We start from the raw sequence: 26,762 nt of genomic DNA on the forward strand, positions 1-26,762 counted from the left end.
GTTGCTAACTCACCTGTTCACAAACTGGAGTGTTATCATTAACGTCAGTGACAGTCACTTCCACTGCAGCTTGGGTTACAAAGAGGCCATCTGTGGCAGTGATGTTCAGATAATAAACGTCTTGTTCTTCCCGATCTAGTGGCCTTTTTACGTAAACCTTCCACTCATTCTGAACCAGTCCCAGAGCAAACTTCCCTTTGGGATTCCCTCCTGCAATAAGACAATAAACATGCAACAGTCAAGGACATCCCTTCAAAGCTCCCATTTGATTTAAACAAAAACACAGATTCATCTTCGAGGATGTGGAATACACAGTCGTCATTTGTTTCACAGGGATAGGTGCATTTCAACTTGCAGACTCGAGAAGTCTGTAATGAGATTATGCTCTCAGTGTTTATTGCCCCCTGAACGCCGTGTATGAAAGTGAACCAATAACTTTCCACAGAAACAAAATCCATTTAGCAGAGCTGAAGATGATCTCTTGTTTAGTTCCCCTTAAGGGCAATCAAATTCAAACTGTGAACAATCAATAGTCCTCTCAGGCTGGTACAATTGTCTTTCCACTTAGTCTCGGGAGAGGATGTAATACACCACGGCTCTTGTTACCAAGACAATTTCATTAGCTGTTGATTATGCAATCAAGGACTGGAAGTAGGTTCTATTAAGGAATCCTCTAATGAAAGCTTTATCATACAGCTGTGCCATTCTTCTGCTCATTAAAATTCTAGTTTTAAAAAAAGTTTACATGACACAGGAAGACACATTAGTATTAAAATAGTCCTAACAAGAGGTCATTTGAGGAGCAGTCGGAAGATAAGCACTACAATTACATCAAATGTATCAGAGGGTGAGAGCACAGAGAGCCAGCAAGGACTGCAGCAATCGAAGCAGAACAGCTTTTTATTGTGCTGTACCACTGACACTGAGCCTTGCAGGGTTGCTCTTCCAAATCATTAAATTGCATGGGGACAACAACAGGCTGGAAGAAGGAACTATTGTGTCCTCATCATCCTCAGGAAGGAAGGATGGACATCTCACACACAGAAAGACATGGGGAATAAAAGCAGGCACAATTCTTTGTTAATGTTTCTGAGTATTTCCACTTATTTTTGAAATGGCACAGTCCTCTGCCTGCTCTGTGAATTAAAAACCACTGTCATTTTTGGCTGGATGGTTGCACTCAGAGAATCGCGATCAATGGCTCAATGTCCAAGTAGAAACCGGACAGGGATTGGTGTTGGGACCAGTGCTATTTAACATCTCAGGTGACACAGACAGTGGGATCAAGTGCTCCCTCAGCAAGTTTGCAGAAGACACCAAGCTGAGTGGTGCAGCTGATACACTAGAGGGAAGGGATGCTCTCCAGAGGGACCTGGACAGGCTTGAGAGGTGGGCCCATTCCAACCTCATGAAGTTCAAGGCCAAATACAAGGTCCTGAAACTGGGTTGGGGCAATCTCAAGTACAGATAGAGCTTGGGTGGAGAACGGCTTGAGAGCAGCCCTGAGGAGAAGGATTTGGGAGTGTTGATTGATGAAAGATTCAACATGAGCTGGCAATGTGTGTTTGCAGCCCAGAAGGCCAACTGTATCCTGGGTTGCATCAAGAAAAGCCCAACCAGCAGATCAAGAGAGGTGATTCTGCCCCGCTGCTCTGTTCTCATGAGACCCCACCTGGAGTACTGTGTCCAGTTCTGGGACCCCCAACGTAAGAATAGCATGGAGCTGTTGGAGAGGTAAGAGGAGGGCCATAAAGATGATCAGAGGGCTGGAGCACTTCTCCTATGAGAACACGCTAAGGGTGCTGGGGCTCTTCAGCCTGGAGAAGGCTGGTCTGGGGGGACCTTATAGTGGCCTTCCAGTACCTGAAGAGAACCTACAGGAGAGCTGGGGAGGGACATTTTATAAGGGCAGGTAGTGACAGGACCAGGAGAAATGGTTTTAAACTGGAAGAGGGCAGATGTAGACTGGATATTAGGAAAAAATTCTTTACTGTGAGGATGGTGAGACACTGGAACAGGTTGCCCAAAGAGGCTGAGGATGACCCATCCTAGAGGCATTCAAGGCCAGGTTGGACGGGGCTGTGAGCAACCTGGTCTAGCAACCTAGAGAGAGGTGTCCCTGCCTATAGCAGGGGGCTGGAACTAGATGATCTTCAAGGTCCCTTCCAACCCAAACCATTCTATGATTCTATGAATCACCGCTCTGTGAGCTTGTTCTCACCACCCCTGTCAGACAGGACAGGCAATCTTTTAAGCCAACCAGCCAGTCCTCTGTAAACAGAATCTAACCTAAGTCTGTAATGTAATTTATAACACAATGTAGCTTGTAACATATCTGTAAAAGTAGACCTGCACATTTAACAATTAGGACAGGGCACAAAATAATGATAGCAAACTCATTCGCTAGAGGAATTGCCTGTAAGAAAGAGACAGACTCTTTAGGAGGGTCCACTATGATAGGACAAGGGGAAATGTTTTCCAACTAAAATAGGAGAGATTTAGATTGGATATAAGGAAAATGTTTTTTACACTAAGGGTGGTGAGGCACTGGCACAGGTGACCAGAGAGGTGGTGAATGCCCATCCATGGAGACACTCAAGGTCTGGCTGGATGGGGCTCTGAGCACCTGGTGGAGCTGTAGGTGTCCCTGTTCATTGCAAAGTGGTTGGGCCTTTAAGGGTCCCATCCAACTCAAATGATTCTATGATGATTATATGATAAAAAACTATCATGAGTCTCCATTGGCTAACTTTAACTTCAGGTAACCCAATACTGTTTCCTCACAATATTAAGCCTTTTTTTTCTGTACAAAAATGCCATTTCATAACTATTTTCCATGTTTCTCACATATAAAAGTGGTATAGAAATATTAAGGACACGACACTTATTCTTTCTTGTGGCAGGATCAAGTATGTCAAACATGCCATGTTTGGTTTTGCTCACAAGTTATTCAAGGTCCTGACATGTGTCAGTGGATCTGTCCAAACTTAATGGCAAGATGAGGTTTTTAAACCTTCCTCTCTAGTGCTTATGTTCAATATTTGAGTAGGTAAGTATTAAAAAGAAAACACAAATCCAACATAGAAAAATGCATTTGGGGGGCTGAATTTATTTGAGCTGCCTCTGCTGTCAAGTGATTAGCTGTCACTGCTGCTGCTTCTGGTGTCACAATTCTGTCAGCTCCCTGGGATCTTCTTAGCAAAAATAAGAGAAGATCTGAACTTAAAACTGAGCTTAAAATGGAGCAAGAAAGTGTAATGCACGTTTCTTGCCTTCTTTGTACATCAAAAAGCAGAAAAGAGGTCACAGGCTGTAATCTGTGCCTTTTTCATTAGCTACCAATGACAAGATAGACTGGTTTCTGTTTGATATGAAAGCTGTTAAGTTGAGACAGGCTGAGCAAATCTTCCCTGTTAAGCATCGCCATTTGCACCAATTGCAATTGTGCAAAAAAACCAATGTTGTAATGAATAAGATTTCCAGAAAATTAGTCAGATACGCATTATAATTATAAAAGGCCCTGTAGTCATAAAAAGCACAAAACCAATTCATCAACCATGGATAACACGGATATTTTCTGTTGATAGAAAATCACCTTTTTAGGTCACAAAGCCAAGCACATTTCAATTTTCCCACTAATTTCTATGACAGTGTGGAATAATCATCATAGAACTTGGATAGACCTTGTTTAACCTGTTGTGTGGTACAAACCAATTTCTCCTAAAAAGGGTTACACAGTATGTTGATGTGCACTGATGGCCAGAGCTGAATGCAACCCAAGGCAATGAGAATCTGTCCACTGGCTTGTGTCTTAATGTGACTGTCTAAGAAGGTAGACCCCTGCTGATTAACATTAAATTCCCTCTATTCAGTTCAGCAGCAGCACAAAAAAGCGTAACTCTCCTTTAGAAAAGGCTGTAATCTTGTCACAGTGAGTTTTATGTTGTAAACCATTAATAAAAATGGCCTGAAGCACTCCTATTTAGCTTCATGATATCAATCAGTGCTTTCCTGCATATTATTTCTTTTGTAAAACGAAATGATTAACTGTCCTGAGCTACTGTGAAGCTCTATGCTCCAGGTACGGCTATCCCATGGCTAAGTAAGGAGGAAAGGTAAAATCTAATTAAAATCAGCTTGTGGCTTTATGGCTGGCATTTGCAATAGCTTGGAGCAATTTTAAAATCACTGTTGCTTTGTTGTTAATGAAATACTTTTAGAACCACACATAGGAATTTTGGGAATATGTATTAAAAAATGGCCCCTGAGATCCCTTTCTTTCCCTGTTTACTCTACTAGAAGAGTATTGCTCGGAATGAACTGTGCAACACACAGTACACATGCAAAACAGTTTATTTGCATGCTTTTTCACTGATGCTACCTTCATTTTTCGGTTCTCTGGACTGGTTATATAGTTTCTTGATAGGAGACAAAGGAAGCTGTACTATACAGGTAACAGAATTAACAAGCTGGAAAGACTAAAATAATGCCAAGGCAATATTCAAAAAACAGGAAAGGCAAAAAAATCCCCACTGTGGCTCAGGGAACCATTTCCCAATACTTCTGTGAGAGTACATATGTCTTGATGCAGATCTCATTCTGCAGTGATTAATTAACTTTTTCACTAATATATGTAAGCAGATTCAGTATCCTAGGGGTGTTCTAATTAATTAGTTTTTCGCTCTGAATAATGTAGCTTTTCTAAAGGGGAGCCTCCTGACTGCATGTATTAATGGATTCTTTAAAATCTGTTGGCAGTTTTCTTATGTTCTGCTTTGAATGTCACAACAGTGAAGTGCTAGCTACAAAAAACACTCCAGTAACTTTCCAGAATGGCTTTGAGGCTAAAAGAATCAGCATTATCTTTTATCTTTTGTTACATGAAGTTTAAATAATACTCTCCCTCCCTCCCTAGTCAGCAAATAGTACAAAGCCAAATCAAGCTCAAGTTTGGGAAAAGAAAGAAAACAGCTAGATACAAATGATATGCAGAGACACAGTGATCCAAAATAAACAGATCCTGACACACATCATTACTAAAGCACACACAGAGAGAATTATAACAGCCAAAAGGGAACTGAACACTAGAAGCCAACAGTGTCAGTTTTCACGATATCCTGATCTGGAAGGGAGAACTGAATATTTACTAACTTATTTATTTAGATTCTCTCTTACGTTCATGCATCTGTTTAGATACTTTCAAATCCTAATTAGAACTCCAGGCATTTGTGCAACAGAAAATCAATAGTTTTAACTTTAAGATGTTGCTGTCAAAATGACAAACTCAGTCCTCACATTTTACTGTGAAGTTGTGCACGTTGTTCTTCAGTCTGCAGTACAAGTCTTCCCCAAACCTTTAAGCACACGTTTCTCCAGAACGCCAGGATTTCAAATATCAAATTAACAAACAAACAAACAAACAAAACAAGTCTGTTTGCTCACAGTGGGCAACTGACCCAGCAAGGTAATTACTGCACATAACACTAGACCTTTCTCCTCCCCGAAGTAACAAATGCACTAAATTCTTTCTGTTTAGTTGAACCAATACAAACACTTGTCTCTTCTTACATTTACATGTCTGACAGCACCGAAATAAAAGCACTGGGGAACGTGAAACACTTTATAGGGTGAGAGTCCTAGCAACTGATGTTCTTCTGGTGGCTTTTCCTAGTTTAGAATCACAGAATCATGGAATCATTAAAGTTGAAAAGAACCACTAAGATCAACTAGTCCACCCATCAACCCATGCCTGTGACCGCTCTAGACCATCTCACTCACTGTGACATCTGCCCTTCCCTTCAACACCTCCAGGGATGGTGACTCCACCACCCCCTGGGCAGCCTGTGCCAGTGCCTCACCACTCTTTCTGAGAAGTAATTTTTCATATTATCCAATCACATCTCAGCCTCAGTAATATGAAGCAGGTTTTAGGATGGCTCAATATCCTACCTAAACATTGGCACAGCCCTGGTGCTTGTCAAACTGCCTCAAGTTACACAGGCAGTGAGTTCAAATGGGCCTTCAAAAGAAAAGTACTGTTCTCCCTAAACGCACTTGTATCACTTAAGCTTTCTGTTGATTTTAAGATTTTATTACACTTTTCCTTTGTGAAATCTCCACTTACTACGGAACCTCAAATAACAAACGGTAACTACAGAAATTTTTTCCACCATCAAATGCCGATGAAACTTGGTTTGAAAATGGCAAATTCCTGCTAGTAATTGTGGAAACCAATCCTACAAAGGAATTCAAAACAGAATAGTTATATCCACCAGAATGTATCTTCTTTTCAAAGCTGATCAGAAAGATGCAGTAAGGGTTTGTGATTCTTAAAAAAAGCACAAAGTGCTTGTTAATAATCACATCTGACCCAGAATGTCACTTTCTTTCATCCCCTACATCTTTCTTTTCCATCTCTTTTCTGTGCATTACTTTCCAAGCGATGCATTTGCACAAAGCTGGTTTTGATGGATCCAAATGTCATTCTCATAATTTGTCTTCTTTCCCCTTTTTGTCAGTGTCCTCTTTTACCTCAGTTTGTTTATTGTATTCATGGAAATTACAAGAGCCCCAAATGTCTCCAAAAGGACACCATTTGAATAATCACACAGTTAATCTGACTCCATGAAATATTCAAGTGCAGTTCCCAAGGTTCACTTGGAGTGAAGTGTGAATAGACTCATTAATTAAACTGCACTTAAATATGTTTTAATATTTTAATTAAGAAAAACTCTAATTTCTCTAAGTGCATCTTCTGAATTCAAAGGATGTATTCAGACAGAGGAGATTCTGAGCTTTAGAAATTGTGCAATGGGCACTGCAGAAAGTTTGGGGCTTTGCCATCAAATGTTTTCAAACAAAACCCAACAAAAACCCAAAATATCTGGCATTTTTAAGTGTGGTACCAATTAAGATACAGAAGGATATAGAACTGTAAATCATATGTTACTGTTACTATTCAGAAGTCCAATTTCTGCATAGGAATCTGAAGAAAACAGGTTAATACATAATTAAAAGCATCATTAATTAAAAGAGATGACTAAAAGTCTTTAGAACAAAGAGAAAAGAGTACCTTCAGCTACTTATCAGGATATAGTAAAATATTTTTGTTATAAATACGAAGGATTTGCATTTCCTGTAGCACCTCCTGTCTTGTCATCTCAAAATTCCTTCAAATATTACAAAATGACTAGAATGAAGCATTGCTTATTTAATTTTAGTTAAATGGAAACCAAGACACTGCCAGCTAACGCACCTTGTTCAGAGCCTCCAGATCCTGTGCTTAACACACAAGTCTGCTCTTTGCTTCTCCTTCTAATATCCTACCACACACTGCACCACAAACACAACAACCCTTAGGAAACTTAAAACTGAATCCAGGCTCTTAAATAGTCAGAATGGATTTCTGGCTGCACTGAGAATGAGACTACATGAGATGTGTAACAGGCACTCTACAGCTAACTGGAAGATCCCACCTGTCTCTACAAACCATCCCACTGTGATTTCCAGTTTGATAGCCAACACAGAAGCAGAAGTCTTATCCTCCAGAAAAAAATATACAAACTGTTATCCTGTGAGTTGTCAACCTTGTAATTTTTGCCCACTGCCTTCTATCCATATGTTGTCTTGCGTGATTCTAGTCCTATGAGGTGTGCTAAATGTGAATCTGGCCAATAATATGGTTATTACTGTGTAATTAGAAATAGCTCTTGGACAGTGAAGTTTAGGGGGAATGACAAAGTGGTTCCCTAAAAAAATCTATTGGACAATGCAAGCTGCAGGCAGAAAAATAACCGTAGCACCTCATCACTCATAATATGCTCACATAAAATCCAGCCTGAATCTAGGAGAAAAGAAAGATAATAAATACAGCACAATAGGAAAGAGCAGTGTTGCCACACTTTGAAAAATATGTTAGTAATGTAATTGAAATTGCCTCACGCTGTATATAACAATGCGTGGCAGCTAACCAGTATTTCAGAGTGGATTACCATTTCCCTAGCCAGAAATCTGTGCTGATAAGAAATGGTATTCCCTGCTTGCTCCAACGTGCACTGCATTTTTTTTAAATAAATAATATAATTTCAAAATGATTCGTATAGCACTTTCCTACCTTAAAAATAAAAATGCTATTTAAAAACATGTAGATGTTTGAAAGTGCAAATATTTTCTCCTTGCGAATTAAAATTTCTTCTCTTTGTCTGAAACCTTGTAACTTACAAGCTGGTACAGCAATTATGATGGGTTGACTGCACTGCAGCAAATCATGAAGAATTATTCTTGGAAATCAGAATCATCCGAACAAACACAGAAACACACAGATGCAAACACACATCCCCTTTTGCTATTTTCCCTTTCTAGTTTTACTAGTTGCTGCAAAAGTCTGTACAAATTAAGGATACAGAGGTTGAAGAGAGATGTGTCAGATTTACCTTGATAATTTAGCTGAAACCCTTCTAATCTTTCTCTGGAAACTGGACAAACACACAGTTCTTCAATAAAGCTGTTTGTGGGAAGAAAGCATGCTTGTTGTTTCTTACCTGTAATATGGTAGCTGACCTGCCGGTTGACATCAGATGTGTCTTCATCCCACGTGCTAAGGACAGCCACCACCTCCCCGGGGGGGTCACTCTCCTTCACAGACCCTCTGTACACCTCATGCTCAAAGACAGGTGCATTATCATTAATGTCCGTCACAGCAACTGAGACCAAGGTGGTTGATGACAGAGATAATGTTTCCCCCAGATCTGAGGCCACCACTGCAAAAGTGAAAGTGGGATCTTTCTCGTGGTCCAGATCCTTCAATGTGCTGATCCAGCCACTGTTGCTATCAATGGTGAAAGCTTCTGTGATCTTTTCCAGCTCTGATTCCACTGCAAGTGTATAGGTGACCTGCCCGTTTGCACTTGAGTCTACATCGACTGCTTTAACTTGCATAAGTTTTGTTCCTATAGGCATCCCTTCCATTATTATGGCATCATAGCTAGCTGTTTCAAACATAGGCTTGTTATCATTTACATCCAACACCTTAACCTCCACATCCACAGTCAGGACAATGTCTACTTTGTCTAACTGAATGGTGGCTGCAACTTTGAAGTGAAAAGCAGAATTTGTCTCATGGTCAAGTCTCTTATCCAGTTTTATTAGCCCTGTATCTTGTTCAATGATGAATATGCCATCTTTGTTGTTTTCCGTCAGCTCCCCATTAACTGTGCTATACAAAGCCCCCTGATTAGGCACAATATGCACAATGTCAATGGTGCTGCCTATGAGGGTGTCTTCTGCTAAGGTGAAGGAATACTGAGGTTGAGAAAAGGAAGGCAAAATAGTTTCTGGAGGTAAAACATGGATGTAGACAGGGATGAGAGAATGCTTCACAGGAATGCCACCATCAACTGCTTTGACAAAGAATGACAGAACTGTGTTTTTTAGTTGGTTAAAGCTACCCTTGGTGACCATCCATCCATTGTCTGGATCTATTTCAAGCAGATCAGCTACTGAAACTGAGGCCTCACTATACAGAGAATAGGTAATTCTAGAATTGGCTCCATCATCTGGATCTACTGCTTGCACTTGGGTCACCAAGTAACCCTTCCCAACATCTGCTTTGACACTTGCTCGGTATTCAACTGTCATAAATTGGGGAGCATTGTCATTCTCATCCACTACTATCACTCTCACAGTGCAAAACGTAGTCCTGCCACCTCCATCAAGTGCTCTCAGAAATATCCCGATATCACTTTCTAGCAAGTTCTCTCGGTCTAAGCGTTCAGTTGTCAGGATCTGCCCATTGCTATCAATCAAAAATCGGTCCTTGGCAAAGTCATTTATTATGGAGTAGCTTATCTGGCCATATACACCTGAATCTCCATCTGTGGCCTTCACATGGAGCACTTTAGTTCCAGGAGCTGCATTTTCTCTGACCTCTGCAACATAAACACTCTGTGAAAACACAGGGCTGTAGAGGTTGGCGCCAAGGATCTGAATATGCACCTGAGCTGTGCTGGTGAACAACCCATCTGAGACAGAGACATTTAGGCTGTACATAGGCTCCATCCTCTGCTTCCGATGGTTGGAAAGGGTGATTACACCACTTTTGCTATCCATAATGAAACTGGTCCGATCATTTCCTGATAGAATACTGTACTCCAATCTGTCAAAATCAGAGCTGTCAGCATCAGAGGCTTGGACACAAGTCACAAAGTGACCCCGAGGTGCCAGCTCGCTCACATACGATTCATATATCAGCTGGTTAAAAACAGGAGGGTTGTCATTCATATCTGTTATTGAAATACTAACAAGAACCTCACTGCTAAGTGGTGGGAATCCATTATCAGTTGCCCTGACTTTCAAGCTGCACTGCTGTATGAGTTCATGATCCAACATACGTGCTGTCAGAATTAGGCCACTTGTGCTGTCTATATGGAAATAATCCGTGCTGTTAAAGGTGTCTTGGACTATCTGATACTGCACAATTTTGTTATTGTCAGAGTCAGCATCAGTAGCAACAACCTGCAATACAGGAGTCCCAATCAAAGACGCTTCAGACAGAGTAGCATTGTAAGCTGACTGATCAAAAACTGGAGGATTATCGTTGACGTCATTAATGACCAAGTCCACAGTGACTTCAGCTCGAGCACCAGTGAGGGCATCGCTAGCTCGCACCATCAGCTTGAAAAGAGAATTTATTTCATAGTCCAATGGGCTGATGACACTCAGAACCCCAGTATCAAAATCAATATTAAACTGGTTATAAGGATCTCCTTCAACAATGATATAAATGATACCCTGGCCTTCTGGACTGGTTGCATTTATGCTTAAAATTGGTGTGTGGATTTCTACATCTTCATTCACGGAGGCTGTGTAGAAGGGCTTGTCAAACACAGGCATAGCTTTGTTAACAATAGTAATGGGGAGCTCCACTGAAGCAGATAGTGATGGGTTGCCACCATCTTTTGCAAGAATGACAACCAAATACTCTATATTAGACAAGTCAGAATTGAAAGCTTCTTTTAGAGTGACGCTACCAGTTCCCCTATCTATTTCAAAATGTCCGTAGTCTTCCTTCAGAAGATACGACACGTCACCATTTTCATCCTTATCTTTATCAATAGCCGTCACTCGATATATCAGGGTACCAGGCTCAGCATCGACTTGCACAGCAGCGTAGTATGGAAGCCCTACAAACACCGGTGCATTGTCATTTATATCCTCAATGTAAACTCTCACTACCACTCGAGCAACACGAAGGTGGTCCAGTTCACGGCTTGCTTCCACCACCAATTCATACAGCTCTTGTTCCTCTCGATCAAAGGATATACCAGTTGTCTCAATGACTCCTGATGTGGATTTGATTTTAAATTTGTTGCCTGGGTTCAATATGCTGTACTTCAAAGGCTCATTAAGACGGTTACCAACAGCATTTACCACAGCGATCTTTGTGATGTTGGTGGTGTTTTCTGAGATAGAAGTAGAATAAAAACTCTGTGTGAAATGTAGCCCGCTATCCATGGCTTCTTTCACCATTATTGTCACCATAGCAGTGCTATAAAATTTCCCGTCAGATACTCTTACTATAAGCATATAATGGTCTTTGGAGAGGCTACTGTTCTTAATGGTGAGTACGCCTGTGTTTGAATCAATCAAAAAATGATCCATATTGCCTTCAATTAGACTATATGTGAGTTCAGGAGGGATCTCTGAATCTGGGTCTGTAGCCTTGACTTTGAGAACCTCAACACCAACATATGTGGGCAGAAGCAAGACAGTCTCAAACATTGCTTGACTGAAGACTGGTGGGTTGTCATTGACATCAGTTACCTCAATGGTAACTTCGACAGGACTCTCTGCAGTAAGCTGGGGATTTCCACTGTCTCTAACATGCACATGGAAGTGAAAGTGAGCTATTGTTTCATGATCTAAATTTGCAATTGTTCTGATTGCACCCGTGCTGGAATCTACAGTGAAATACTTCTTTGCAGTAGATTCAACAATCTGGTAGACAAGCAAGGCATTCTGGTTACTGTCAGCATCAGTGGCACGAATCACAAGGGGACTGTTATTTGCACTCCGGACAATGCTGTTTATGGGAGCAGCTTCACTTATGCTGCCTGAGTATTGAGAGAAGATAAAAACTGGAGGGTTATCATTTTCATCAACGATCTGAATGTTCAGTGTGGCATTTGATGCCATACCTGCCATATTCGTTGCCTGTACAATGAGTTGATAGAAGGAAGCACGTTCATAATCAAGGGCCTTTTGACTGGTGATGACTCCAGAATATGGATTTATAGCAAAGATTCCATCCACATTCCCATCTTTAATCTCATAAACTAATGTGGACTGACTGATTGCAGAAAGAGAGATGACAGAAGTACCAATATCCACATTTTCATTAACCTCAGCTTGGTATTCTTTTAGGGTGAACTTAGGGTGGGAGTTATCTGCCATTGTCACAGATATCCGTACAATTGCTGTTGCAGACAGTGGTGGAGAACCCTGATCAGCCACTTTAACCGACAGAACAAACTGTCCCATTGTAGTTAGGTCTGGCTCCTTCAGTAATGTAATGATCCCTAAAACTGGTTCAATCTTGAATGTGTTTCCTGTATTTCCTAAAACATAAACATTGCAAGCAAGTTAGAAATGAAATACAATACACTCAAATGATAATTCTTACAGAGTGATTAGTGGCAATTTCTCAGACAGTTATTCTAAAAAAAGAACAACACACAACCAGTGTAAAATAATTCCAAAGGACATTCCAGTCTTCCTTTCTCAAAATCAGGCCACTTCAGTAACATTACAGATGCTCAAGTATTCAGAAAGTCGAGTGCTGGTATTTATTATTTTGATGCTGAGCTTTGCATCAGAGTATCTGGTGGATGTACACTACTCCCTCCAAACAAGGAAAAAGCATCTATAAATTACAGGAGTTAGTCATCTACATGTACACCTAAGGCAATGAAATTAGATCAGAGGCCAGCAAGCCAATTACATGACAAATGGATAACAACTCAGTCTCTTAATTGAAGGGGATATTAAGCAACCGTAGAGAAGATTACAGTAGTCAAGACTCAAAGAACTACATATAAAAAGGTTAAAGTGGCATTTAGAAAAATAAAATTGAACAAATAGCAAAGAAAAGAGATTAAAGTATCCAGTGGCACAAAGGTTTACTGTATGATCCCCGAGGAGGATGAATCTAGATGAATGAGACTTAGCAGAAAATGTCATGAAATGTCTGTTATAACATACAAGCACAGACACCACTGATTGCATAAAGGTGAAAAGAGTGAGATTGGACAGGGATCTTCTAAGAGCCTTTTTTTCACTTTTTACATAGCCATACTGCCTGCCTCTTCTTTAGCAAGGCAAAACTATTGCTATGATCTCTACCTGTTATTACAGACTGCTTTTATTAGACAACTGGTATTTTGTTGGCTCCTTGAGTGCCTGCTTAAAGGATAGGATGCTGTGTGTGCAGATGGCATGGATAGGCATTCAGACTCTTTTTCTGAATTTGATTCTAAAAGCAAACTGAGTTTGTACTGAGTTACAGTGATTCCAGTCATTATAACACATCCCTGCTGTTGTAATAATTTACACTTTAATATAGAGAATTGTTTGCAATCCATGAGGTGGAGAGGATCATGTTTCAGGTAACTGGTGATAAATACAGATTTGTTTCAGTGGTGATTGCTACAGGTGCTGTGCACAAAGAAATAAATATGAGGATTGTAGCTGAAATACCAAATATATAGAATCCTAAATAAAGATATTTAATCTGTATTATTTTAAATATGTGATTCACTATCTGTTGTAAATTTTGGTACTTGGAGGCTAATTTAAGCTACATACTACAGCACGTAGTTCAATGCTAGCAGTAGCTTTCTATTTATATCCATCCTTTCAGTTCTGTAAAGTTTACTTTGCTAGATAAAATAAAAATTGTGCTATTCACTGAGGAGCTGAGATTCTGCGAGAGCTACAAATTCTCATAAAGATCACAGTATTTGTCTCATTTGCAGATTGTCTCATTGCTACAAAAGCTGCTGTTGTTATTTTATCAGACTAGCAAACGCAAAAGATTTGTAGCCACTGATTGTCTTATGTAAGGCCAGAGCTGGTTCTTCTCCCTTAGGAATTTGTTTTGAAATTTCACAGAAATTACTTTCTTTACCAATTGCTCTCTTCACACATAAGTGATACAAGTAATTCACTGGAATGAAAGGGCTGTATACAATTTGAATGCTGCAGTTCAAATCAGTATCTTTAACTGCACTGATTTTATGGATCACACAGCAGCAAAAGGCTGAATTTGATGCATGTGGGATTTGAACATCTGGGGATAATGAATCTGTGGGAGGGCACGGCTTATAGCAAATGAAAGTTTGACATTGCAGAGAGAGCTCGTGATGAAACAGAAACAGGTTGTAGTAGGAGAGCTTCTAGCAAAGAGAAAAACAATGCAGACTGAAAAAGAACCATCTAATAGTGAAAGCATCCCTTCTGATCTTTGTATTTTTGTCTGCATTATGTATTCTCTATCTAGTGTAATACAGCCACAGTTTTAGCTTTTTATGGCTTTTTATGTTACGTTGGCACATAAGGTGATAGCATTGGAGCCCATCAGAATAAGGCACTCAGAAAAAACTGGGAGGAGTCTTGAGATACGTTGCCCCACAGAGCTGATCTGGTCTACTCAGGATTTGTTCTGTAGGGTACAGTGTTGTGCTGCCTGGGCATGTGTAAAATTTTCAAGACAACTGGAGAATACTGCAAAATCACTACTAAGACCAAAGCGCATCAAGGAAATATTAAGAGTTGGAATGCTAAGGTCTTTGTAGAATCACAAAGGTCTCAGTTCAGCACCTTTAGCTACAAAAAACGTCACCCTCTGATTTGCTTAAAGGACTCTGTTTCCGCAGAGCTACAGGATAATGACAGAAAGACTCCTTGGTTCTTCTCTGAGCTTAGGTTTATATCAGCTGAATTTACGGTTTGAGCTCAAACCATGTAAAGTTATATCAGCAAGAGATGCTGTAAATATTCTTATTTCAGTACATGTCTTTTGACCTGTTCCTAATTGACTCAAGCCATCCTAGTTAGTGAAAAGCTTTTGTAATAAGATCAGGATAAACAATGATTCTGGAGGATCAAAGTCAATGATGGGAAAGGCATGAAGTCTGATTAAAATGGGGACAACCTGCAGCATATGAAACCTCTGCTCAGGGCAATGTAGGCAAGTTTTCATAGCATCATAATGGGAAGATTCGTATTACCAAAAAGCATAAAATGGAAATGCAACACTAAAAACCCCAAAGGTTACAAATTTCCATTTCCTTGTCTATTTTACCCAGGCACCTCACTTGCATATATGCTAATTATTTAACTTAGAGATAATGCCTAACTTCAGATCCATGTAAACCAGAGAAAGTTACATTTGCTTGCATGAGTAACAGACATAATGCAAATTCCCCATTGCCTTTCTGTTACACCAGCAGGGACGATTTTGCTGTTTCAGTTTACATGATAAAGTATATAGATTAACAATGAAAGTAATTTCATTCTGATATCACTGTGGCCTCTCCTAGGTTTTTATAGACAGACATTCAAGAGCCATCATGTCACTAAATTACTATGGCTTTGATACCAATTTATAGTCTCCACGCTCCTCTTATCCAAATACTGGAAAAGATGGTGGATTGTACAAGCTGTTGAGTCAGTTGTTTGTGGAGGATCCACTGTGGACTACACTCAAGCCAGAAGCTTTCAATAACTATTTTCTGTGATGGCTTTGAATGAGTGACTTAAAGGTAAAAGGATCATGGAGTGAATGTCAATGAGATTCTGTGCCGACGCTCTGTCCTAACCTGCTTCAATAGTGTAGACAAGCTCTGCATTTTCTCCTTTGTCTTTGTCTAAAGCTGTGACCTGTAAGACCGCTGATCCCACAGCTGCTGATTCATATACTGAGGCTTCATACAGTGGGCTGGTGAAGTATGGGCTGTGGTCATTGGAGTCTTCCACGTTTATGATGACTCTGGCCAGGTTTCTTCTATAAGGGAATTCTTGATCTCGGACCTACAGAAAAAGTATGTAATGTACATCCCGGTATCCATTCATTAAAGCTTCACTAATATTAGTTATCTGAGTGCCCTGAGGTCTATTTAATACAAAGCAATGTAATTACATTTGTCCAAAGGAACTTGCAGTTTAAAACACAATCACACAAAAGAGACATATCAAAATTCAAGGAGTTCAGAGATTTTTCTTTTCATTTGTAAAAAATTCATGGTAACTAATTACTGTGATACGTTTTTGGATGACATCTTAAATTTAGTTTTAGGCTTCTTTTTTTGTAATACATGCTATACGATCATGCCCTTACCCTAACACTCCTTGTTTCACAGACAAACAAACCTTGCACATTGTTCCTTCTTTCAAAAAGCTACAGTGTGTAGAATTGTCTAGATATCAGTCTGACATGTGGATTTTCCAGTGGACTTTTTCAACACCATATACATACATACATACTTTTTTGAAGATGATATTTACAGTAATCAGAGTAGAAATAACTTTAAGAAGTGCCAAGTACTCCCAACATAAGTATCATTGAGAGAAAAGTCCCTCTTTCAACCTGATACTAAAAATCTCAGCAACTCCTGATTCCTGGGCTACCCACTCAAAGTTGGCCCGGTGCCTCATATGTTGTGAACTGTTCCTTTACAGAACTGTTTTCTGCAGGGCTCCTAAGTACTTAAATGAATAGTAATCTGCAATGTTTAAAGGAAGGCAGATATTTTGTTATTAACTCCCACTTCATAATATACAACACTCACTTGAAAAAGAGAGAATTAAATCCTGTAATCTATGCACACTAAGCAAAAAATGGTAGTAATTTTTTTTCTGTATATTCAAACTCTTGGAAAGAGAAGCTGAAAACTATTTTGTGTATCAACTGATTATCTACTAAAGTATGTCTGTAAGCAAACTATAAACGAGGTCTGTATCCAGAGGGGCTGTAGCATTCTGTATGGCAAAAAAAAATCATAGACTCATAGAAGAAAACAACACAGTTATCTCCCTGTGAGTAACTTCTCAAATAACTTTCAGCCTCACTACAGAAACACTGAAAATTACCTGGTGTGAGAAGACCAGATGCCAAGAGATTAAATAATTTCCTGCTTGCTCTCCTCTGAGATGGTAAATCATTTTGTATGAGGTGCAATGAATTCACAGTAAGTTTCACAGAAGTCCAAATAAAAAAGGTAAAATAAATACACAGCAGGGCAGGCAATATGAAATTAATGGCTACTTACTGCAGTGAAAGTACTTTACTCAAGCAAAGACCAAGGCATGTTTGCACTGAAACAGCAGTGGTTGCGTCCTGAGCCAAGTGAATATTGCATTCTTACCATGACATTAAGGATGTGCTTATCTTGAGCTTCATGGTCTAATCTCTCTGCAGTATAGAGCACCCCAGCACTGGGATCAATTCTGAATTTTCTCATGCTGATTGCATCGATGCTGCTGTGTATAGTGTAGCTCAGTTTATGTTTTTCATCTCTGTCTATAGCTTCAATCTGCAGAATTTCAGTATCGGGTAGGATATCCTCTGAGATGGTGACATCATAACTTGGCTGAGAAAATTCTGGGCCATTATCATTGTTATCCAACACTTTGATAAAGACCTACAGTTAATGAAAGAAAAAAACATTTGAAGTTACTGAAGTCTAGTCAGACTCCTGAACAGACACCTGAAGAAATGTAATTGACTTAAGACAGCTGACTTTATGTTGTTGTATAGTGGGACTAAGAAACATAATTTAATATTAAATAGCTCAGATCTAAAGAAACTGTAAGGACTTTGGTGGCAAGATGTTCTAATTACTGAACCTACTTGAACTCTAACAAAGAAGTGTACAGGAGAGTTTCAGTATTTGTAGGTTGGCAAATATTTCTGCAATGATAAACAGCATTGGTTCTGTTGTCCCTTACAGCTGTGCTGGTTACAAGGGCATTCTGCAGCTATTAAGGAATTTCCTTTTCCCCTCACTGTTAGTAAGGCTATGAAAGAATCCTTATCAAGTTACTTAAACCCTTCTTTTATATGATCAAATTACAAATCCTAAGAGTATAAATCTTACACTGTTTTCTGCTCCGAATGTTGTGTTGCAATCTACTAGCAATGTCAAATCATGCAAGTTGCTGCCACATCTCAGGCTATGAGGACAGTTCAGGAGACATGCTGACATGACAGTGCCAGCCATTCCCAGCTGGATCAGTACACACCAGCCAGACAGGTAACCTCCAGGCACTGGTGCCAAAAAGGACTACTTGTATGGCTTTGCTTGTCCTTCATCCGTGATGTTTGGCTTTATAGCTTACAAATTTTCCCTTGAACATTGACTTGCCTCCCTTTTCTTGCAGTTTATGAATGGTGAGGCCACTGCTAAAAATGTGAATGAAAGCTACACCATTTGCATCAAGTCTGTCTTTGACATTTGGATACCAAACCTTCAAGACCCGTGGAGAGGGAGAGGTCAGACAGAGTAACAAACTATGTGAGAAATGTTGTGCCCAGGACTGTTCCCTAAGACTAGAGGACTTGACTCATCCCTCATAATATTTTCTCGGTTGCTCTGGGAAGTACCTGGCCCTTTCTTAAGAAAGTACTTTATTACTTCACTTGATCAAACCTCATAAACCCATATATTCTTAACAGAATAAAAATACAGTTATGCTTTTACTACAGTATTGCAGAAACAGATGTTGGCCTCAGAGAGAAATGAAACTTTAGATTTCTCTGATCTTCGAAGAGCTTGCAGAATGCATTACCAGAAGGAATACGAGCAATTGTAAGCAGCAGTCATAATGAACTAGCCTGGGAACTGTTTAAAAGACAGCTGAAATAAAATACTTTGTAAGTTAAATGGCATAGGGCTTCAACTGCGCATTCCATGCTATTTAATTTTCAGCAGATTATGATACGCCAGAGTGAAGCAGGGAGAAGCCTTTATTAAGTTATGCTTCAGTCCTGGACAGATAGCAATAAAATTGGGGTGAAAACATACGTTGCTGGGGCTATAATAATGATGAAATGTTACAACACTTACATTCTTGCTGTAGCTATACAATATATCAAGGCATATTTCTGACCTGACTGAGGAAGAAACAAACAATCACAAGGATCTTCTGAAGAAGATGCAAATATATGTTTTTTAATATAGGAAAGAAATCCTGAGGAAAAAAAATAAGACTATCCTTACTCTTAATGGGACAGAGGCAACTTTTGCAAGTGTAAGGAAGAGACAATGAAACAATCTGAACTGAGGACAATATGATTACTGGTGTTTAGTATTTAAAAGCATCTTCTTGAGCTATTTTGATTCTCATAGAATCACAGAATCATAGAATGGCCTGGGTTGAAAAGGACCACAATGATCACCTAGTTTCAACCCCCCTGCTATGTGCAGGGTCACCAACCACCAGACCAGGCGGCCCAGAGCCTCATCCAGCCTGGCCTTGAGTGCCTCCAGGGATGGGGCATCCACAGCCTCTTTGGGCAGCCTGTTCCAGTGTGTCACCACCCTCTGTGTGAAAAACTTTCTCCTACTGTCTAACCTAAATGTCTCCCGTCTTAGTTTAAAACCATTCCCCCTTGTCCTATCACTATCCACCCTTGTGAAAAGTTGTTCTCTGTCCTGTTAATATGCTCACTTCAACTATTGGAAGGCCACAATGAGGTCTCTCTGGAGCCTTCTCCAAGATAAACAAGCCCAGTTCCCTCAACCTTTCCTCACAGCAGAGGTGCTCCAGCCCTCTGATCATCTTAGTGCCCTCCTCTGGACCTACTCCAAGAGCTCCATGTCCTTCCTGCACTGGGGGCCCCAGGCCTGGACGCAGTGCTGCAGATGGGGCCTCACAAGAACCAAGTAGAGGAGGACAATCACCTCCCTCTCCCTGCTGGCCACTCCTCTTTTAGTGGATCCCAGAACATAAATGGCCTTCTGGTCTGCAAGCGCTGGGTTCCACTGTAACATGGCTTTTTAACAAGGATTATTTTACTCCTGCATTGCAAACAGAGACAACAAAAAAACAACGTTTCATTTTACTTATAGCTGGTGGCCAGAAACTCTGTTCTAAATTGTTTTAGGTAGTCCAACAGAAAAGGAAAACCTTTTCAAGTGCATTTGCTGGAGAACACCAAGAGTATTTGGTTCAGCAGATGCTGAATCTCGGCCTACTTTGAGCAGGTAAGCTGCCATCTGGGGGTCAGCTCCTATGTGGGAGTGTGGTTTTAACACTGCTGTGTGAAGGCTCAAGCTGTTCTGTAAAAAAAAAAAAGAAAAAAAAAGGTAGAGATACACAGCAAAGTGTTGTAGAGCTACTGCCAGAGCAGAAACGTGCTGTATTGTGTGCAACCACACAGCAGTGGGGTTCCCTCCTACTATACCTAGTGCTTTTTGGGCTCATTCTGGCAAATTGAGAAAGTAGAGGAAGCCATAACACTTTAACCATCACAAAGCTTGCACTGTGACCGTGCAAGCTGAGGCTGTATGATTTATGCCTTCACCAGACTGCATAAGCAAACCAGGGCAGGGTGAGGTTAGGCACAGGGTAGGCTGTGCTGCCATTCAGCAAGACCTGGACAGGCTGGAGAGCTGGGCAGTAAGAAACCAGATGAGGTTTAACAAAAGCAAGTGTAGAATCTTGCACCTAGGGAGGAATAATTGCATGCACTGGTACAGGTTGGGGGATGACCTGCTGGAGAAGAGCTCTGCAGAGAGGGACCTGGGTGTCCTGGTGGACGACAGGTTGGCCATGAGCCAGCAGTGTGCCCTTGTGGCCAAAAAGGCCAATGGCATTCTGGGGTGCATTAAAAAGAGCGTGGCCAGCAGGTCGAGGGAGGTGATCCTCCCCCTTTACTCTGCCCTGGTAAGGCCTCATCTGGAGTACTGTGTCCAGTTCTGGGCTCCTCAGTACAAAAAAGACAGGGATCTCTTGGAAAGAGTCCAGTGGAGAGCCACAAAGATGGTGAAGGGCCTGGAGCATCTCCCCTATGAAGAAAGGCTAAGTGATCTGGGTCTGTTTAGCCTTGAGAAGAGAAGACTGAGAGGGGACCTGATCCAGGTCTATAAATATCTAAGATGTGGGGGGCAAAGTGGCGAGGCCAGACAGTTTTCAGCAGTGTGTGGAGACAGGACAAGGGGAAATGGCCAGAAGCTGGAGCATAGGAAGTTCCGCACCAATGTGCGCAAGAACTTCTTTACGGTGAGGGTGACGGAGCACTGGAACAGGCTGCCCAGGGAGGTGGTGGAGTCTCCTTCTCTGGAGATATTCAAGACCCGCCTGGACACCTACTTGTGCGACCTGGTGTAGGGAGCCTGTTTTGGCAGGGGGTTGGACTCGATGATCTCTGGAGGTCCCTTCCAACCCCTACGATTCTGTGATTCTGTGATTCTGTGAGACCAGCATCAGAAACCAGGCATAAGCCTTGAGGCTATGGGAAACATAGGATGGCTTTACAAAACATTTCTTCCAATTGAAAAAGACAAAAGGTAGTACCTTTTGTGACAGTGCTTGGAGAGCGAGAAGGATGGAAAAGGGAAAGTAAATACTGAGGCCACCAAACTGTGGTTGGCAAGCTCATGGGGAACTAGGCACAATATTATTTCAAGATAGAACTTCTATTTTTTCCTTTCTCCTACCTATTGTAAAACCAATTGAGTGCCTGTTTACATGGTAGGAATTTTATTACCTGGAGATGACAGCATTCTAGTGATTTATCAAATGATCCACACTGAAATATGCATTATTTACAATGTATTCTGTGTTTCAATAGCCACTTCCATCTGCAGGGGAAGACAATGGGCTAGTGATGTTAATGAATAAAGAAGTCATTACTGATTCATCATTTCTTATACCAGAGTTAGAGTAATTCTCATTTTTGTCAGCTGTCCCTCAAAATCCCCAAGGGTCATCTATGATTTTAAGGTTACAGTGTTTCCTCTTCTGGGGCAGGGAAGGGGCAAATTCTCCTTATCACAAAAGGAAATCAGAATATAAAGGAATACTGATTATACAGTCAAACCACTAAACTATGGAAAAATTGTAGCCTTATGTTCCTCAAAACCTAACCATTTTAGGAGTTACGGGAAACCAAATAATGTAAAATTATTTTACATTAACTTATGGAACTTAAGTGTCATTTGGAATAGATATAACTCCAGTCCTTATAACATTTCAGAGAAGCAAGTGACAGTTATCCTCATCCTCTGTACAGGAAGATACTGCCTGGCAGCACAGTGAAGTGACTTACCAAAGCAACATGAGAAGTAAAATGGGAAAGAAGTTCAGGACTACATTCGTAGGCTTATTTTTGAGCCATCTCCTTATTCAGTTGTCTTAAAATCCTACTTTCCTATGCAGAGATTTCCTGCTACAGCAGGATGACTTCTAGTAAGGTGATATTTAATAAGAGGGGAAAATATTTTCCTTTATTTAAAGGACAAACGTTACACTGACATGAACACTAGGCTCATAGAAAGTCTGATCCTACAAACATATGTGAAGCCAAGCAAGTGGAATTCCACCAGATTGTTAATATAAGGAAAGGTTACTCAAATTCATTTAATCGTTGCCAAGCTTGGGCATAACATCTTGGCACTACTGGCAAACTTCCCACTGACTTCACAAGGGCCACTGCTGCTCCTGGAAGCTTTAAGCAATAGTCACCCTGAAACAAGTCTTTCAAAAAAACACCTAAAACTGCATGTTACCCTACTGAAGGCACTCAGGTACTTGTGGTGTGCGTACTTTCACACTTAGTTCAGATTTACTTCCAAGTGGAAGATTCAACAAGAACGCGCCGTGTTGCACAAATATTGTTTATTATTCTACGAGTGCCCAAGTGCCCATTGTAAGCTAAAAAATAGGTTATAACAGGCTTCCAACACATCTCCAAAAAGTGATACACAGAAGTGGTTACTACTTGCTTTTAAAGCAGTGATTGCTCTATGCTGTGGACCATGCAAGATTACTGACTAAAACGCTTTCCAGGACAAACATGAGCTGCAAGTCCCTTTTTCCATGCTCATAAAGCAAACCAGCAGCAAAGCAGCCTCTGCCCAGCTCTCCTTGGAAGCTCGGAAACTTTCCAGCCCATCGTGGGCTCCAGGCTTGCTGTTGCTGCTCCCATTGTGAGGTGCCTTATTTGCAGTCTGATCAAGCGCCTCTCTATAAAAGATTTGCTTCTCCCTGCTCACTTCCTATTTCCCACAGTTAAAGCAAGTTTCAAATAAAGGATTCACAGGCCTCCAAGCTTACAAATTAGGCAAAGTAACACTCAGAGCATTTGCAAAGACTTTGTATTTAAAATGGCAAGTGAAAGGCCTAGAGAAATACAATCAAATCAAGGCAGAACAAAACCTAATGCAGGAAGTCTTCCCAAAGCTGTTTTTAATGTTGCCCATCACAAATACCTTTGGTTTAGGCACAAATATACTTGAGTGAAGACTGGATTTGTGCCAGAAGCTGCTTTACAGACATTTGAAGCTGGAGGAATCTGTTCGGTTAATTGCTTGGTCTGGGCACAGTGTTGTAATACAACCTATTAAGTGCCTGAATTGCTTAAACTCAGGTTATGCTTTTGTATGTTTTTTGAAAACCTATTTTGTTTTAATATTGCTTTCAGAAGAGTTAGCACACAGCTTTATTTGCTACTTCCTGACAAGTTTTTCTCCCCCCAAACCTTAACCTTAACATAAAAATGCAAACAGTTTATCTGCAAACTTCAATGGCCTGTTATTTATACTTCACCATGTTCCTTTATATTATGTTAAAAGAGGGGAAGAAGTCTTTGTTTCACAGGCAAAGCAGTGCTGAGATGGCTGGAAAGGGCAGAAAAAAAAGCACAGTATTGAGTCACAGAATCCACCACCTTTTTGGGCAACCTATTCCAGAGCCTCACCACATCTTACAAAGAAAACTTTCTCCAGCAGGTAAAACAGTGGGATGGCTTCAGAGTAAGTGCAGCTAACGCACTTTTTTCCTGCAAGCTTTGAAGCGTTAGGCTTCATGCTTTAAAGCATCTTTTTATGGCAGTTAGAATGATGAGAAACAAGGAGGAGGGAAGAAAATAAGTAAGAAAAAAAAAGCCTTTTTTTATATAATGCTATGACTCCAGGAGTTTGTTCTTCAAAAAATAATTGCCTGCTTGTACAAAATTATCCATTAAAGTGAAAAACATCATCACTTAGATGATTGTTTCCTGGTGTACTTCTGTAGGTAGTTTAGCAGTATACATTATAAAGAAATAAACATTACTACAATGCTGAGCTTGAAAGTAAAGGACTTGAGCTTCATTGAGTTCAGTGAATTAAAAAAAAAAAAAAAGATTTTGGTACAAACCTAAGCTATGACCCAGGGAATATCTGATGCTACCTAAAGTCAGACAATAGTCTGGCTGAGTTAGTCAATCTCATGGCTGCTCCAAGAGATGCTGTCCCCATTTTTACCAGTGCCTGGGAGAAGCCCCATCCCTTCCCCATGGCCAGCAGCTCGCCTGGCAGCTGTGGGAATCATGTATCTAAGGAATTTAAAGCCAACGTATGCATTCAGACTTTCATAAATAACCACGCAGCCTTGAGCAATGATGAATTAAGCTAAGGGGGAATAAAAACAAAAGCTCTCCTGGGCTTATTCCTGACTTAATTTATAATACATCTATATGTAAATATGTATAAATATGCTAATACTTAGATATAAAAATATGTATGTAAATCGTTACATATATAAATAATACAGAAATCAAGTGAGGCAACATTTCTGCCTGTTTTGCTCTCCATCCCTCCCTATCACTGCTGTGTTCCATTGGGCATGGTGAGTGGCAATGGCTCAGCACATCCTGGTGCTATGATTCTCACTTAGGAGTTCGCAATTCTACAATGCTCATCACTTCCAAACCAAAACCACCTTCAGTTACAAACGAAGTTTAGGATTTTTTTTCAAACATTCCTTATGTTCTTTTCACCTCTTTTCACAACAGCGAACTGTTAATACAACAGATGTAGCTTTTAAATCAAAATGATTTCCTTCCTCTAACGGCAGAGCAGCAAACCATGTGTGCAGTAAGGCATGAAGGAAGCCAACAGTTTATCAGGATTCGAGGCGTGCAGGAGCATTGCTGCAGAAACTTATGTGAGGCCGTGCCAGGGATCGTGTTACCCAAGCAAAAATCTTTGGCATTTTTACGCTGTATTTTACCACCTCCAACTGTGTACCAGACAAAAGGCCAGAAAGAGATAAAGGGGAACAGGTGGGGTGGAATAATAAGCAAGACTGTTCCGCTTGGCACACTGCTGATCGACTGTTTCACAATGAACCACATCACTTTGGAGGGACTTTTTATTATTTTATGGTTGTACAAGTGGATGAATTCACCCATTTGCCTTCATCTCCCTTCCTCTTCTATCACATTCATCAGGCGGGATGGGGCTCTGAGCACCTGCTCTAGCTGTAGGTGTCCCTGTTCATTGCAGGAGAGTTGGATTAGATGACCTTTAAGGATCACTTCTGACTCAATTCTCTGATTCTATATCTTTTTGCAGCTATAGTTCAAAATGCAGGTACTACTGCAAACAAGACAAAACACTTCCAATGTCATCTTACCAGAACTCAGCACAAGGCCACCAAAAGCCATGAGCAGATGCTTTTTATACACTTTCTACGACATTTATTACTTTTCAGTTTTTTATTATTGTTCTGAAATGAAATGAAGATGAACAAAGTCACCAAAGGCTCTGAAGAACAGTTAGAAGTAAAGTAGGAAAATTTAGTAGTGTGGAGAGATAATTAGGCAGGCCGTCATTCTGGCAGGCTTGAGATATTGACTGCTTTTGAAATCTCTGTTGTGAACAGCAAAAGAAACACGTTCTCAGATGTTGCTTGGGCCACAATTAAATCCACAAACAGTATCTACATAGAGAGAAGAAAATGGGGAGAAGGGTTTGGACCCATCACTGATAATCAAATGCTATGATACTGCAATCTTAAATCATTATCTTAAAGCTTTTAAGTAGGTCACATCACTGTTATGAAGAATGCTTAGGCTTCTTTTAGAATACAACAGCTTTACTAAAATATGTTTTTACCATATGTTTTAATTAAAAACAATGGGTTTTCATCAAAATAGGTTTTGAAGACTGTCACAGGGGTCATTTTATTAAATCATAAGCAACTAAAACAAGAAACATAATACCCATGCAAATACAAATCGTCTGCATCCAGCATGTTTGAAAGTCCTCCTGCTTTGTAACATTTGTTTGGCAGAAACGTTTGCACGAAGTGATGTTAGGGATTCAACGCCCCACTTCTGAAATGCGGACTGAGAATGTCGCCAAGATTGAAATAAACAAAGCAAAACAAAAGGTTACTCGGGGGCTGAAGAAAATGCCTTATGGAAAGAGAACGTAAGGAGGTCAGTCATTCTCCTTTGCCTGTCTGCCAGAAGACTGGGAGGTGAATTGACTGCTCTGAGTAAGTGCCTTCCCAGGGAGAAAATACGGGTTTTTAAAGAGCTCTTTAATCGAGTAGAGAAAGGCATAACAGGGAATACAGGTCAGATATAATCAAGTTAAAAAATAAGGAATGTTTTCAGTTGAGAGGCAATTAATTACTTAAACTAGCAGGGAAAATAGTAGATTTCCCACCACTTAACTTACCATCAACTGATGTTTCTTATCAAGAGTGGATTA

At 40.4% G+C, this 26,762-nt stretch overlaps 1 protein-coding gene across 4 annotated transcripts in view; it reads right to left on the reverse strand.

Moving 5' to 3' along the window:
* The window catches only part of FAT3 (FAT atypical cadherin 3), a 401,703-nt gene that overhangs the window by 65,269 nt on the left and 309,672 nt on the right, over positions 1-26,762 (reverse strand). For all 4 annotated transcript variants that reach the window (XM_090134047.1, XM_090134044.1, XM_090134046.1 and 1 more), the window contains 4 exons: positions 17,421-17,696; positions 15,876-16,086; positions 8,541-12,614; positions 14-210 (listed from right to left, as the gene is read on the reverse strand). In XM_090134047.1, the coding sequence (XP_089990173.1) occupies positions 14-210; positions 8,541-12,614; positions 15,876-16,086; positions 17,421-17,696 (4,758 nt within the window). The remainder of the gene's footprint in view (positions 1-13; positions 211-8,540; positions 12,615-15,875; positions 16,087-17,420; positions 17,697-26,762) is intronic.

This window comes from Phasianus colchicus, chromosome 1, assembly GCF_987193195.1.
Source record: "Phasianus colchicus chromosome 1, bPhaCol1.hap1.1, whole genome shotgun sequence".
Taxonomy (NCBI): Eukaryota; Metazoa; Chordata; class Aves; order Galliformes; family Phasianidae; genus Phasianus; species Phasianus colchicus.